Genomic DNA, 17252 nt, shown 5'->3' with positions numbered 1-17252 from the left:
GACTTACAACTCAAATATACACTAAGCATTGCTGTGATTCAGGAGATCTTGAGGTAACCTGGTCCACTCCTCCTACAAAGCAAGGATAAGACTTTGTTGGTTTTCGGAGGGGGAATTTCGAACAGCAATGCATACTCCCTGTCACGTCCCAAACGTGTTCTATGGGGAAGCATGCTGGCCACTCGATTCGATTAGTATCCTGGGTCCCCCGAAATATCTCCACTGCTCGTAAAAGATATGGAGTGGCATTGTCATCCATAAAAATGAATTCTTCACCTACAGTACCACGGAACAATCGAGCATGATATTGAAGAACGTTGCAATGTCGTTCACCAGTCATAGTCCCTTTTTTCAGCACTTGTGACTCGGTGCGTCCATTAAGCATAATGCCGCTCCACATACCATGACCCCAGCCGCCGTATTTATCCCTTTCAAGATCATTCTCGCAATAGTTAGCAGTACCACTGCATTAGTCCTTGGATAACACTACTGAAAACACGTTCTCTGATCAGCTGCGGATAAACGGACACAGACTACAGGCCCTTGGACATATAGGCCTATTTGTCGAAGACGTCTCGTATAGTTTGTCGAGATATCTGCGTACCTGTGCTTGAATGGAGTCGACTTGCAAGTTGACCTGACATGGTGCGTCGATTACGTTTTGCTGTGATAACCAAAACTCTGCCTTCATGTGTCATGGTAGAGCCAGGGCGACCTCTTAGCAAACGTTGGTTTTCATTTCATTGGTTTGAAATGCTATCCAGAGCCTGGATAAAACTCTATGTGAGATTCCAAACTTTCTGACAATATCAGTTATTCTGAGGCCTTCTTACAGGTTTCCAATAATTCTTCTGCACGTGAAATCATCTAGATGCTGTCTTTGAGACATTACAGCACATCCAAGTATGCAACTTGATTCTTTCACGAAAAGAGCTTTCTTTAAACACAATTCGCTTAGTGCACTTTTTGCTTTTTATCCTTTTGAGTGCCACCACGTGACCTCTTTGAGTGCGATTCGAAAATTTGAATATCTTATTTTCCATTTCCTCAATGGATATTATGATAGCTCTACTCCAGTCATGCATAATTTGACCTTCTGACTAGCTCTTTTGAATTCTTTAGCATACTTATTGTGAATCTTTGACTTCCAGAATACACCATGGAGTTCTGATTTTTCAATATTTGCAAACAACTTCACCGCGTTCTTCTGGTAGAATCAATATTTTCATCAGAGCTCGGCAAGAGAGTAATATCATGAAGTGTAAAGTAAAGCGCTGAGATTAACATCTTAATATTTCATATCAAATTGGAGATAATGTCCATACTTGATTTTATATCAGACCATCTTCCTGGTTTGATACAATCTCCAAGATTTCGTTCTTTTTTTCGAACTCTATTTTTTCTAAAATAATATTTGTATATTTGAATCTACTGTTCACTTCTAAAAGTGGTTCGACTTTGATGGTCTTGAACAGAAATCTGATCCGTTCTTGCCTTTTTCCACTCAGTCTAACATCAGTTAAGCCGACATAGTGCGTCTCTGGTTTTTCTGACAGTTCAACTTCTTTATGATGTTTCTTAAGTTAATGGTGTCAATCTTGAATCCATTATTTTCTTATGATATCTATATTTTGTTTCTGAAATTTCTTTATTCGTGTACTTTGGAATTTTATATATTGATGATCATGTTCCCTCTAACTCTGTTTAGAGGTATTAAAATACCTCTGTTTAGAGGTATTTTACGTAGTTATTTCGCTTTCTCTATGTGCCACCAGGGGCGGCTCGTGCATAGGCACTGTGGAACTGCAGCACTCCCAATTTTTCTCGATATATAAATATATTTATTAATTTATTTATATTTGCTGGTAATATTTAATTTTATCATCAACAATCCTAAACAATTCTCTTATTTTGTATAAAAAATAATAAAAATCCATCTTGTAGCACTTAGGAGGGCGAAGGACGCTAACAGCACTGTGTTTACCACAGTGCCATATTACTACGCCAGCAAGCATATGCACGTCATAGTGAGATGCGAGCTGTTAGCGTAATGCGGCACTGTCCGTCGCACAGTTCCACTGTTGTTTATATGCAGTTTGCGCCAGTAGTCGAGTGTTCGTAGTGCTTATCGTGTTTACTCCGTCTCTTTAAATATTTGGACATCACAAATAAAGACAAAACATTTGTTATAGTTTTTATTTTAGAATTTTGGATTTTATTTTTAAGTAATTTTGAATTATACCAAACTGTATAATTTTATCAATAATAAACAATATTTTTTCGTGTTTAATTTTTTTAAAAATTTTTACCATAATTTTGGTATTTTATCCAAACACGTATACACTGTACTTACAATGTATACGTTTATTTCAAAAGTGTATGTATATTTCAAAAGTTGCAGCACCCCCACTAAAATTGAGGCTATTTAAAACATGATAGGTTTGGCAAAGCACGGGGGTAATAATTTTCGTTTTTTGCTTACAAGATGTATATTCTGTTCCTAATATATCGCAATAAATATGTCTGAAAGTTCTGTGTAATTTAAAGAGTTTATTTTTTGTTATGTTTCATTACCATTTGGATATGGTCTGTGTGTGTGCGTGCTAAGTAATAGTCCTGGTCGTATTCAGTTTTCTTATTTTTTACTCGAGAAATTAAATAGTTTAAGTATGTCTTCCGGTAGACGATTTTAATTTTCATATTAAAAAAAAAAAAAAGATCATTTTAGCTGCTAAAAGTGGCAATAAACTACTGCTACAATTAGTGAAAAGAAACCCTCTTTCAATTCCCGTGTATTTGAAATTAAAAACAAACTTCCTCAACTAGCCATCGAGATGTTTTTGTACACTCAGAGCAGTATCTTATAGCTGCCGCACATCCTGAAAGTTTTACTTTCTATAACGATACCATCACCGCCTTGTCGCCATCCGAGTAGCCCCGATCCATTGGTAGTCCATACGTCGGCCACGTGCCTCATTGTGACACCCGAGACTTAAGGGAGGTTGGTGGTGCCACGGAGTGGCTGTCGGGGCTAGCACGGCACGAGATTTCGAGGATCGTTTTACTTGCAATGGTCAAGATACGCATGAACAACACTCCTTCCTCCCCCAAATTACCCCTAGTGTGTCACTAGAGAGAGAAATTCTGATTAATTAAAAACTGAAAGACGTCATCATAAAAATTTCTGTAGGTAAAGTTGTCTGGTGGTTACAGTTCTTTCTGAACCCTTTTTTTTTATTATTTATTTTTTCATTCAAAGTAGCAACTTGCTAATTGCTACTTCCCCTTGACCTACGAAGCACTATCGGTTAATCAGCTGGTGAATAAACCCAAATGTGAGAAGAGTTAAATGACATTTATGAGGCTGACACACACGCTGGTCACGTGGACTTGACAGCGACTTGTACATTTCACTATTTCTTCTTTTGCTAATGACATTGTGTGACAAGTGGGACATTCTCATATCACTGTTAATTCAGGCCTCCTGGTGAGTTTTATCCATCAGCGATCGAAGCATTAAAATTGCAATACTTAAACGTTGTGGATGTCAAATACCACACTTGACAAATTCACTTATTCGCCACCGTGAGTTAGGGTCGATGTGGACTTCCTTTACAATGCTTCCACAAGTACACGTGAGCTACCCTTTGTAGTTCGAATTCTGTTTATAATTAAATAATTTCTTAATATGCGTCTGTGTTTGAGTGGTTCACAAGTTATTTCCTTCAGGAAATAAAATTGTTTGAATTCACTAACGGTTTTACAGGCAAAAACCTCTTAACCTTCTACTTCTTTAACTAGTCCACCAAAAGTCTAGTTTAGTTTTTGTTGACGTAGATTACAATTATAATGATTCATCAATGCTGTAGTTACTCATGGATAGCTTCAAATATTGTTGCAAATCAATAAAAAATAAAATTTTAAAAATTAAACGATTTTTAATTTAAAAAATTTAAATTAAGTATAATAATACAATAAATTTATATAATTACTTAATAATAATTTAAATAAAACAGCAATTTTAAATATTTTATAATAACAGTAATTAAAATTTATTATAAGTATTTAATAAATTACAAAATAAGAGAGCTTTATCCTTGATTATTATGAACAAAAAATACTCCATAAGCACAAAAATTCCAAAATTTTTATGATTGTCATCATTGAACAGCAAGAAAAAAAGACTGGAATTTTTTACTAGTTTTATTTTCTTCGAAAAGAAGTTGAGATAATAGCCTCTCAAATGAAGTTGAAATTTTTACTTCTGAGAAACCTTATTTAATCAAGATACCGAGTAATTTTATATAAACTTGGTTTTTAATCCTATTTCCCAAGTGAGCAAACAGACAAGTAAGTCAAGTTTGCGCCTGCACGTAGTGCAAGTCTGAGGCAACTCATGGCAGTGCCACTCCAGGCAACTCGTGGTAAAGGTGGATTAAGATCTGATCACTTTCCTTAGTATTTTTCCCTTAATGTAAAGCACATCCCCTTGCGGAGATGTATGATGCCATGCATTAAAGGCAATGGTCACTATCCATACCGGTTTTTTGACCTTTATTGAGGTCTCTTCAGTGGGAGCCAGACCTGACAAGTGGCACTACCATGAATTGCCTCAGACTTGCACTACATGCAGGCGCAAACTTGACTTACTTGTCTGTTTGCCTACTTGGGAAATAGGATTAAAGATCAAGTTTATACAAAATTACATGGTATATTGAATACATAATACACCCAAGTTAAAAAACTTTCTAAACCTTGTTTATTATAGAAACGAATTCTTTGTTTTCAATTGTTAATGGCGACATTAAATATTCTTCACTCACAACAAGAGAGTCTCATGTATGAATACCATTTTACAATTACGGAGCATGCATATTAAGAATTCCGTCACTAATAACATTATAAAAATCTTTTTAATAAAATAATAACATTTAGGCACATAATAATAGTTAGTCTTTGTAAGAATATTACCGAAATGCGTCACAATAAAACCGTCACTTGGTAAGATTTCACCTTCACAGGAACTACAATAGCAGTGATATGCATTGATTCCCTTTCGACGGAAGTTCCAAAAGATATTCTCTAAGAATTATCAGGAATTTCTCTTTTCCCACACACCATGCATTTTTAAACCTGTCTTATATAAGATGAATTATTATCATACTAAAACAGCTTTTCATGGAGGCCAAATTTCCATGGTCCCAGTTTACGATCCAGACAATGTACTAGTTCAAACGTCTTTGGTTTTGTGAGCTGTAGTTCAGGAAAATATTAAGCACAACTCGCTACGGACGGTAGGAACATTTACGAGCAAACTGTTCGCATGTGAAGCATCAGATGAGATCTCAGGAGAACTGTATAGTCATCTCTTCCTTTGGATTCATCGATCTCCCCTATCCTCGTCAAGTTTTCCAGAATTAGCTGGTGACTTAAATGTTGTCTTATCCTCAACCCTCTATCGGTTCACAAGATCAGTCGCATTTAATTAATGCTTCTGTAAAGCAGCTGAGGAACTGAACTGGGATTCTAGGATGAGAACTTTATGTGAATCCTACCAAATGGAGGATGTAAAGCTTTAACAGATACTACCGTGGGTGGACTGAGAGTAAGATAAACTGGAGACTCCTGCTCTAGACACCAATATGAAACCTTTTCTAGCCACTTCAGGCCTACAGTAAGCAAGGTGGGGATGTTCACAAAGAGTAATGGAAATCTTGTACAACCGAAGATATTCAAAGAGCCATGTCGCTGTGGAATTCATACCTACAGCCTATTGGTTGGATTGCAGAGATTTTATCCACTTAGCCAATGGACTGACGAACCATTTGGTCAACCATTCAGAAAGAAAACCAGGACGTCCTCTTAAACGATTCAACGATGACTTCTAAGGCCGGAACAGGCCATGCTAGGCCTAAATCCTTGATACGTATGATGATGATGATGATGATGATTTGAAAAGAAAATGTACAAATAACATTTCGCCGCTATGATGACATTGACGAAACTAGGTTATTTACTGATTAATGATACTAATTGTTGTCAAAGATTACCTGTTACGTTCAGAAAAACAACTGTCTACAGATCTTACTATAAAAGACCACATAATCTAACGGGACTACAAAGGAAATTCAAATTTCAGCCGAGTTATGAGTTTTTTTTCTTTGCTTTCCAATTTCTGGAAGTCATAATGTTTAATTGATTTATTAAATAATCTCTTATTCTTTAATTAATTCATTTTTTTTGTTTTATTTGGTTTATTGGTTTCATTGCAACTACATGTCGGATTTCTCAAAGTTGAATAATGCATGATTATATGAAATGTATGAATTTGTATTGAGTCGAGAATTCTGAATCAATTAAGCGAATAACTATCTTCTGGGTATAATGTACCATTGTGAGGAATAATTCTGGGGCAATCCGCCTTTTAGAGTAATATTTCTATGGTTAAACGAATTGGGGATTCATATAGTGTTAAGAGATGAGCAGAAGTGAAGTAATGCTTAGAAACGAAAAGCATAGCGAGCTTTTTTTGGAAGCTCAAGAGGTTATGGACGTGATGTGTTTATGCCAGAATAGGCTAGATGTGAAAGGCATCGCAAAAAGAGAAAATTGATCTTTTTGGTGAGCGGAGTGTCATCCCCAAAATTGAGGGAGAGTAAAGTGTTTTTTTCTGGGAAAGAAATGACAAGACTGTGTTTGGGAGCATTAAAAATTTACTATGTTCACATTGACCAAAAATATTTTGAAGCTTGGGTCATTCGAGCACGACAAGGTTTCGAGAATGACGAAGAACAATAGAATAAACTGTCGTTGGTAAAGCTACGAATAGAATCGGACGTCAGTGAGAGAAGATTATTGATGTTTAGGAAAAAGAGTGCTGATGAAAGCACAAAGATTTGGAATTCTCCAACATTGATGAGAAAAATCACATGAAAGAGAACCATCTACCTTGACATGGAGTGACTAACTAGAGAGGAACCTGTGAATCATACAAAGGGTAGGAGGGAGACCATAAGAAGATAACTTGAAAAGAAAGCCGCGATATCCACCAAATGCCTTGGAGATATCAACGACCATGTGAGACTCTTCAAATCTCTTCATGGTCTGTGTCCAAAGATAGGTAAAATTAGCCATCACTGAAATGGATTCCACGAGAATGGTGGAATTTTCTATTGTCTTTATGTCGAAAGATCAGAGATGGCTTGCTGAGGGTGGTTTTTGAAACAGTTAGAGGAGATTTGCTTTATAGTGGTATAGGTCGTAGCTGCAGAAGTGAGTCCCTAATACTACTCTTCTTTCTATGTCTTTACATCCAAATTGAGCCTTGGTCTTCTGGATTTGTCTAGGAAACGAAGGCTTGCAGTGAATCATGGGATAACCACGATTTTTGATCCTTACAAAAATCAAGTCTTGCTTTTTCTTGAGAAATTTTGCTGGATCCCCCAGAACCTTAACAGTCTTGAACAAATTAATTTCGTTTTTAGTTTACTTGATGTTGCAAATTTTTATTTCTCGCTCTACAGAATCATTTTTGGGAAACCACCTAAAAATTATTATTATTATTACGTGACACCTCCAGGGAATCCAAAGACTCATCGAAGGAGGGCACCTACTCTACAACTCTCTGTTTCCACCACTCAATCCACCAACTAAAACGAACTGCAATTACCATCATCATCTCAACACCAACGCCATCTACCGCCCACCACCAACAACACTAGTATTTCCACAGACAATCACAAATATACATGCCCACGGCGGGATTCGAACCTGCAACCTTTTGGCTGGAGAGCGAATACGCTAACCACTCAACCAATCAGGCCGGCAATTTGCAAAGTATGCTCGTTCAAAAATTGAATTGTTAAATAAATTCCTCTTGGATATAGAGTGTGATTCTTGTTGCAGTCATTTTCCAACCATTCTTGTTAAATGTGTTCTATTCTGAGGGCATATTGTATTTTACGTGAATGTCAACTGCCTGAATAGATTGTAAAAATTAGGAGAAAATATTGCCTGCTTCGAGGGGCGCTGAGAAATTATTTCATATATTCCCAGGGATGATATTCTACCGCCATGATCAGAAAAAAGTCACTTTCTCGATTTAATTAATGTATAATATAATTATGAAAGTATCTACTGAGAGTAATAATTGCTAAAAATAGAAAAAAATCTTCAGCCTATATAAATGGTTTCCGATTTTTTTTTTTGATATTTTATGTGACTGAAGTCACATAAAATATCAAAAAAAAGCAGAAATAAATTAAGAAGATTGAAATATATTATTTTTGCCACTCTTTTTTTTTTTTTTTCCAAATATATACTGATTACTTTTTGGCTATATACCACAATTAAACTATTACCGACTCTTACTATAATACAGTATAGTTACTAAAATGTATAAAATATGATCCCTTAGTAACTAAGGTTTGGTTTTAAATCAGTATACTATCTTTTAACTCTGAAGTTCGAAGAATATGAATTATAACAAGTAAAAATTTGTGACAGTTTACTTAGCCAAATAAACAATATCACTCCTTTGCAATCAACAGACTGTGGGTTGGAATCCCGTTTGTAGACGAGACTAGATGTTTTCGAAAATGCTTAAAATACACGGTTGGTTCAAAGGAAAGGATTCTCGTATTAATTTGTCCGTTTTACTGACGGTAGTAGTATTGTACAAGTTTCAAATCTTTCAATACAAGGGGATTTGCGGTGTATCAATTCTCCAACGCTTTGGTTAAAGTGGTAACGAAGTAGGCTTAGCGTTTTAATCAGATGAGATGCTCAACATATCTTGTTACTCTTTTTCTTAACAATAAGTTTTCAAGGCCGAATTAACAAAAGAAAGTAATTAATAGACTTCTTGGGTCAAGGCTCCACAATCAACGCGAGCATGTACTGCCAAACCCTTAAGAAACTGCGTCGTGAATTTCCAGAATAAACGACGTGGCATGCTTACCAGGGGGCGTTGGTTTGATTCATGATAACGCCCTCCCACACACGGCCGACGAAACATAACAACTTCTCGCCAGGCTGAAAACAATTCCATCATCCTCCATATAGTCCTGACCTCGCGCCAAGCGACTTTCACCTGTTCAAACATCTGAAATCTTTTCTTGGTGGCCGGCGGTTTCAAGACGACGAAGAGGTCAAAGAAGCAGTCAATACGTCGTTTTTGTCAAAGGTGGCAACCTTCTACGACGAAGGTATACAACTCTCGGTGCTCATCTTTACAGCCACCTTTAACACCTGTAATAACGGCAGATAGATAAATGATGGCTAAATAAATATATTTTTCAGCTTTTATCGTAGAGGTATTTTCATCTACCATAAAAGTGGGATGTATTCTTTATTAATTGTGAAATTCGCAAGTTTTTTTTTTTTTTTTTTTTTAGCAATGTTGATTATCATTTCGCAATTACCTTAACTACCATCTTGAGTGTATCAACTTAAAAGGAAGACGCAATACATCATATAACTTAATGCACAGTATATAATATCTGGTACATAATAAAACTGCATTGTCGTAGTAAAATTAAGATGCTAACATTACTAACGTAAACTGCACAAGTTCCTGTAAATTACAATGAATATTTTAGTATCACTACTTAATTTGTAGTATTACTGATGAAGAAATTACTCTGATTTGCATATGACGAAAGGGGACAACTTCGTCTTTCGCTTAAATTTGAACCAAGAATTCAACTGCTATTTCTGTGACATAATTAATGATGCCGCTAGTTATTCGAGGAAGCACTGAAAAACAAATTCTTCAAAGATGTACAGGAGAAAGATTCCATGTTTTTCAAAGGTGTGGACAAAATCTTAGTGACTACACTGCGTCAATTTGGCTTGGTTCATTATTGTTTTGTCATCCTAAAGAAAATTGTAACAGTCTAATATGTAATGTAATGTGTAACAGTGCATTTCAAAAGACAGGACAAACACCACGTTAAACTTTATTGCATCACTGAAGGAAACGGGTTGCTGTGTGTTCTTCCATGAATCATTTCTCTTCCATGAATCACGTTCTTTCCAATCGCTAGTCCAAATGTTTCCGATTGCCACGAGAGCAAATATTTCAATGCGCCTCTGACCTCTTTCCTTTCCCCACACCATATATGGTGCAGTAATAAAAAGAAAAAAAAATGACAAGGAGACAGATTACATGTTGGAAATAGCGGTAATTCAATCTCAGTGTTTCGCAAGGTTATTCTACGGTGATCGCTTTCATAGTTTTTAGTCTGTATTACCTCGAAATATTTTCATTGCTTATCAAAGTTTTAGCTTTTTGCTGAAATTTTGCCGGTTTTAAATTCTAATAAAGCAATAAATATCTTACTTTGAATCTGATCTTCTGTGTAAAAGGTCCTTAATCCAAATCGCTGTTTACGGGAATGTGTACTTACTTATTCTGTTTGGTGTTTTAAGATGATTACGAAAAAATTTGCCATTGAAAACGAGAAAAATGCAATCGTATGAAGTAGGAATCATGTTAGTGAGATGGATATCGAAGACCTTGAAGCATACTAATTAACTCGACTCCATTTTCTCAGAAAACTATTAATATAATATGTCATCACTTTAATTACAAGAAACATCTGATCACTTGTAAATCATTTATAATTCTGTCATTTCCCTCTTTTTTATAAGTAAACAGCTATGAGATAGACTTCCATCATTGCTTAATCTCCAAGAATGTCATCGTCTCTTCAATATGTTCCTTTTTTTCCACAAAATTACAACTTTATTATTTTGACGTCATCTTATGGGAGAATCAAACCTTTATAGGTTTTTGATTCTCCTGGCCAACTAGTGAGCTTTCTCGGCTTTTTTTTCCAGCTGCTCCGTGTTCGTCGTTCTTTGACACAAGGAGTGCGGTTTTTCCAAGACTCATGTTTTAAAGCCCATAATTCAACAAAATCTATAACAGAATTCACATTATTTCAGAAAATAATACCAGTAAGTGGTTATAATCACAATATGGCACTTCGTACTTTCTCCTCTGAAGTCTTCAAAATCGGTAGCTGCGAAATTAACCCAGCTACCTACCTAAGTTCTGGCCGGTTTGGTTGAGATTACGAAAACGCAAAACACTGTTTTTAGCTCCAAAAAATTAAAGATGCCAAGAAATTATATACCTGGTTTAATCCTTTATCCAAGTGTAAGCAAACGAAGTTTGTGCCTGAAGTATTTTTAGGACTGTGGGAACTCGTATATAGAAGCAAATAACTTCACATCACTTGCCTTATGATCCCATAATGCAAAGCACATATCCTTGCGGTCATTAGCTTCTATACGAGTTGCCCCAGTCTTGGAAATGCTTCAGACGCAAAGTTTGTTTGCTTATACTTGGATAAAGGATTAAACCAAGTATATAACCTCTTGTTATCTTTAATTTATAGTGTAACTAAGTGAAAATATTTCCAATAACGCTCTCTAATCCAGAATATTTTAACAATAAATTATGACACCTTTAAACTACTAGTATATAAAATTATGACTCCTACATTACTTCAACCTTGCAGACGTATCATCACTGTAGCCATTCCTACAACCACCAATCTCGAACTTACAGGTATCAATGTCATCACAAACCCTATCGGAAACATAAAAATATATTCTGCTTATAACCCACCATCAAAAACATTGCTGACCACAGATCTGGATGCTATCCTCGGCATTAAACTGCCGGTTATTATTGCAGGAGATTTTAACGCAAAACATCACGCCTGGAGCAGTAGGTCTATAAATAGGAATGGCCGCATCCTCTATAACTACACAAGCTCAAATTGCGCAACTGTGGCTGGTCCCTCAGTGCCAACTCACCACAGTCCTACTGGCTCATCCGACGTCTTGGATATAGCTGTCCTTCAGAATGTTAACCTACAGTACTCCCTGGAATCATTGAATGAGTTATCATCAGACCACAATCCTATTCTGCTCCAACTGGGTTATCAGAGGGATCTTCCCCATTCGCCTCATACCTTCATTCCCTGGGAAAAACTATCCAAAATGCTTCCAAATTACATTGATCCCATCCCTCATATTAATTCCAAGGAAGAAATTGATTCTGCAGTCAATAAACTTACTGATCAAATCAACACAGCCATAGCATCTATCACCTCAAATTCAGTTGCCTTCAAGCCTAAACGACTACCAGATGACATAATGAACTTAATCAGGGAGAAAAATAAAGCAAGAAAAAGATACCACAACACCAGAGCACCCCAAGACAAGAAATATCTCAACAAAATGAACAGTGCAGTGAGAGATGCACTTAAAGTCCATAGAAACAAACTATGGGAAGATAAATTAGCCTCCATAATCACCTGGTGATCAATCCGTTTGGAAGTTCCTGAGAAAAACATCAAAAACAAAAACAAATCTCTTCCTCCTCTCAAATCTGACCTGAACATTGTTTACACAGATGCAGAAAAAGCCGAAACTATAGCTAATTTTAGAAAAACAGTGTAGCCCTTCATACAATAATCTAAATTTCAATCATATTTACAAAGTCCACCGCCAAGTCAGACACGTGTTAAAACGGCCTGATACTTGTACTAGCCAACTCACACCTACTTCCCCAGCTGAAATTTATGACATTATAAAGAATTTAAAGAATAAAAAAGCTCCAGGGCCTGACGGCATCTCCAACAAAGTTATTAAACTGCTACCCCGAAAGGCCATCGTATATCTCACAACAATAATAAATGCTATGTTCAGGTTTAAGTACTTCCCCTCTGCATGGAAGTTGGCAGACGTAGTTCCTATATACAAACCAGGCAAGGATCCTCAGCAGCGCCTCAAAGTTATCGTCCCATAAGTCTGATATCTAATTTGGGCAAAATAGCAGAAAAAGCTATCCTTTCCAGAATTCAACTTTCAGTAAAAAAATTAAACATCCTTCCGTCAGAACAGTTTGGTTTTCGCCAATTTCACAGTACCACCCAACAAATTCACAGACTAATAGAATTCATTATCACAAGTTATAATTGGCATCAATACACCGGAGCAGTTTTTCTTGATTTAGAGAAGGCGTTTGACAAGTTATGGCACTTTGGACTACTATACAAGTTGATTTTAGCTGGCATTCCATTAGATCTAGTTCAAATTATAAAGTCATTTCTTAGTGACAGACGAATGCAAGTCAAACTAAATGATATATTATCTACCCAATGACGCATCTTGGCAGGAGTTCCTCAAGGGTCCCTTCTGGCACCGATACTTTTCACGATTTACATGGCGGACATTCCGCACAATCCAATGTCATCCATCATTGCCCTATACGCAGACGACACAGCTATACTAGCCAGATCTATTAAACCGCACATCGTCACCAAGAAACTGCAAGAAAACCTGCAGAGATTAGAGCACTGGTTCTCGGAATGGAGACTGCAAGTAAACCCTCAGAAGAGTATTGCCATGCTCTTCACTAAAAACTCAATATTCCCCAAAGATGATATCTTCCTATTTAATACCAAGATTCCCTGGAAAGCAGAAGCCAAATATCTGGGTGTACTGTTGGACAGAAAACTAACTTTCAGTTCACATATAAAAGCCTCATGTTCAAAAGCATCAAGAGTCATTGCACAGCTTTACCCTCTTATCAATAGGAATAGCAAGCTGGATACCAAAATAAAACTGCTCCTTTATCAACTGTTGATTCGACCCATTATTACTTACGCGTCCCCAGCCTGGAGTCACACCTCAAGTACAAATATCCTCAAACTACAGAAAGTGCAAAACAAATGTCTCCGCATGATATTAAACGCACCATGGTACGTCAGAAATGTCCAACTTCACCGGGATACAAATATCCCCTACATGTACTCTTTCCTGCAGTCTTCAGCAGTGAAGTTCTTCTCAGTGTCCTCTTCACATCCAAATGAATTAGTGCAACAAGCAGCCAATTATGATGAAACAGACTTCTCAAAATATAGGAGACCGAAGGCCATCCTACTTCCAAATGAAGATCTCTGAATCGCACCCACTCAGGCAGAGCTCTTAGCTCATAAACTTTTCCTCACACAGTAATCCTTATCAGATAGCAGGGAATAAAAAAGCATTTTTGCTTCGCCCTTATAGTCAGCAACGTCTTGCGTCTTGCAGACATGTATATAATGTTATGCGTTATGCATTATATACATATCTCCAAAGTTGAAAATATTTATAACATTTATATATACATGTTTTCAGTTAAACATGTATAATCAAATTATACATGTATAATGCATAGCATTATACATGTCAAACACACTCCATAATAATATCCCATAATGCAAAACAAGTGTGTTTTGCATTATCTTTAATTTATAGTGTAACCAAGTGTGAAAAACTTCCAGTTATAAGTTCTATTCTAGTCGCAACTAGAGAAACTTTTTTCTAGGTGTTTTTATTTATTTTTTTTCAGCTGGTTCCAGAGTTAGTCTTTTTCTAGTATAGGCAAGTAGAGCTTTTTCCCAGAAACTCAGGGTTTCACCTTCACATCTTAGACTAAATAGAGGCAGAACCTACAATATTTTAGATCATAATACGAGTGTTGCGATTTAAAATCACGAGGTGGTAGCATTTGTCTTCTGTAATCTCTCGTTCTCTCTTATGCTTGCAGTTAATTAGCCATGAACTGAGTCAAGTATTGGTGAAGGCTAAGGAACCAGCTGCCCACCGATTTATAAAAATTAACTAGAACTAGAAGAGTTCAGCCTGCTCTCTTTGGGGAATAAAAACAAAACAACAAAAAAAAGCACATGAAAACAGAGATTGTGGGTGATTATCCGTTTCTTCAAAAGTATACATATTTATTTGCAAATTAACACTTAAATGAAAAGTAAATAAACTCTGCAAAGTAAACGAATGAATAACATGTAAAGTATAGCTAAAAGACCACATACTTTAAAGTCCATTTTATCTATATTTTAATTTTTAGATATATTTATGACATTTGCACACACGAAATGTTCGAAACCTATCGCACATTTATACTATTATAGGATAAGGTTAAAAAAATTGTAAATAAGCATAGTGATAGTCTCACACAGATTGTATTCTACTTTACTAAGGCTGTGTGTCCCATAATTGCGCAAATATTTTATGTAGTCTACTGTTTAGACCGATATTAATTGATGCTTCTTATATATAGTCCTTATAAGGACTGGCTTAATGGAGCGAAGCAAGAATGCTTTTCATCTTCCCCGTTATCTGTAGAGGACAGTGTAGAGATAAGGTGTTATTGAGCTATGAAAGCTCTGGTCATGGCAGGAGGGTAACAGCAATAGCCGAGCCTCGGTTAGAACTTCATTGGCTACAGCATTGCCATCCATTACCCTCCAAGAGTATTATCACTGCCTCAGCTGATGCTCATAACATTGGGTTTATATACTCTGCGCACAATGAGACATTAGCGCCCTCTGAAATTCTAAAACTTTTCCATAATATTCATTTGACAGTTAATAGTATATTAAAAAAAGGGGAAAAAAACTGGTGCAGTATTTGTCTTTACTACAGCAATAAAAAAATAATAATAAATAAGTGAAATCTAGAAATCCAGTGATTTTGAACCGTGAAGTGTTCCCCCCCCCCCGAGAAATTTTATAACTAGTGTCATAAGGATTGTTTTTTTTTGTTTTTTTTAGTCTGGGGGGTAGAGGTTAATTACGTGCAATTTATGTGTGGTTAATGTATGCCAGTTTGTTTGTGCAAGAAGGATGGATTACGTGCCTTAAAACCAAGAAATTTAACACTCTGCTCTCTGTATCTTGAAGTAAATTTGATTTATCAGATAAATCTCAACATGCCACCCTGGTTTTGTAGGCAAAGAAGTCGGCAGTATATAGACGAAGTAACACGAGCTTAACGTTAGTTTTTATGTGTTATTCCTGTTCTCCCCCCAAACCGTCTGGCTGTTTTGATCTGAATTAATGTCTGCGTGGTATAATTGCTAAACAAACCACTGACTAAGATTAAGTGGATTAAGTCAAATATAAATAAACTGAAGGCTAAAATAGATTAAGATTGCATGTTCACTATAATATCCGAGTACTAACAGTCATTTAAGACTCATATTAATATGACTTTAACTAAAAACCTCCAAGTATTGGATTACTCAAAACTGTCGGAGTTTTTAGATAACATTTTGCGTTTAATTGAAGATCAAATATTTGTCACATTGTAACTAAAGTTGCCGTGAAGATGTGTGTGGTCTCATTAACTACAAGTATCTGTTGACTATTTGTTAAAAACAGATTATCCGTAATATCAAACAAAGTCTTAGAAAACCCAAGATATGTAAATACACACACTCCGTTTATTTTCATTTTATCAAATACATTACAGATCTACAAATAATAGTTTTCCATTAAGGACGGAAACATCCTTTTGGCACGTACACCTTTTTCCACGCCATTGGTGTTCCGCCAATGGGTCGTGTAGGATCATGGAAAAGGTCTGAAGTTATCTGTTCTGTCAGAGCTCGGCCACGTGGAAGACATCGGAACCCAATGTGCTTTTCGATGTGACCTCCGCTAACACATTCGCTGCTGCATGTCGGCATAGGATGGACGCTAAAGCAGACCGTGTTCCCTTGTTCGTACTGCATAGTTTTGTTGAGTGTACACGACCTGTCAAAGTACTCTCGACTCTCATAAGTGCCTATAAAAATAAAATATGCAAAGCTAATTAGTTCAGACCCTTAATTATTAATTACATGAGAGATTATGTGAAGATAAGACATTTTCTACAAATATTATTGTTAAACGAACATGGTTTCGAGGTGAGTTTATTACAGGATGTTTCTTATTGAAGATAACTTGAGGATTTTTTAAATCCATGTTAGTAATTCCATATGACTAATCAACGGAATGAATTAAATATCTTACCGTGGGATCTATACTTCTCATGGATGGAAGAATAACCTCGTCCACCAGGACAAACTCTTTCATAACTGTATTGGGAACTGCTTGGAGCTTGGCAATCCGTTCCACCTAAAATGTAGCTGTTGGCAAATGGGATGCTGTCTTCATACACACACATATCGGGAGACACAAATTCTTGGATATCTTCTCCGTCATAATCTCCACAAAGACCACAAATTCTGCCTTGATATGATGGTGACACCTACAGCATATAAAGTTTGAAGTGTACACGATTATGATGATTATGAAGGTTGAAGGAAATAATAAAATTTATAAATTGAAATTCATTTTTGAATTAAGATTACTGGATGAAATTAAATGGTCGCAAAGAAGTATATT

General features: G+C 36.2%; 1 protein-coding gene across 1 annotated transcript in view; it reads right to left on the bottom strand.

Annotated features, from left to right (window-relative positions):
• Window positions 1–16286: 16286 nt before the first annotated feature.
• LOC150093014 (vitellogenin-1-like) overlaps window positions 16287–17252 on the bottom strand; it is a 53045-nt gene continuing 52079 nt past the window's right edge. The window contains exons 28-29 of the mRNA XM_090413989.1: window positions 16878–17115; window positions 16287–16650 (exon numbers count right to left, since the gene is read on the bottom strand). Of these exons, the coding sequence (XP_090270115.1) occupies window positions 16358–16650; window positions 16878–17115 (531 nt within the window). The 3' untranslated portion in view covers window positions 16287–16357. The remainder of the gene's footprint in view (window positions 16651–16877; window positions 17116–17252) is intronic.

Source organism: Typopeltis vanoorti, chromosome 24 (genome assembly GCF_054136105.1).
Source record: "Typopeltis vanoorti isolate ZY-2024b chromosome 24, IOZ_Tvanoo_1.0, whole genome shotgun sequence".
Classification (NCBI taxonomy): Eukaryota; Metazoa; Arthropoda; class Arachnida; order Uropygi; family Thelyphonidae; genus Typopeltis; species Typopeltis vanoorti.
The sequence above is the reverse complement of the archived record's forward strand: the minus strand, read 5'-3'. Positions and strand labels throughout refer to the sequence as shown.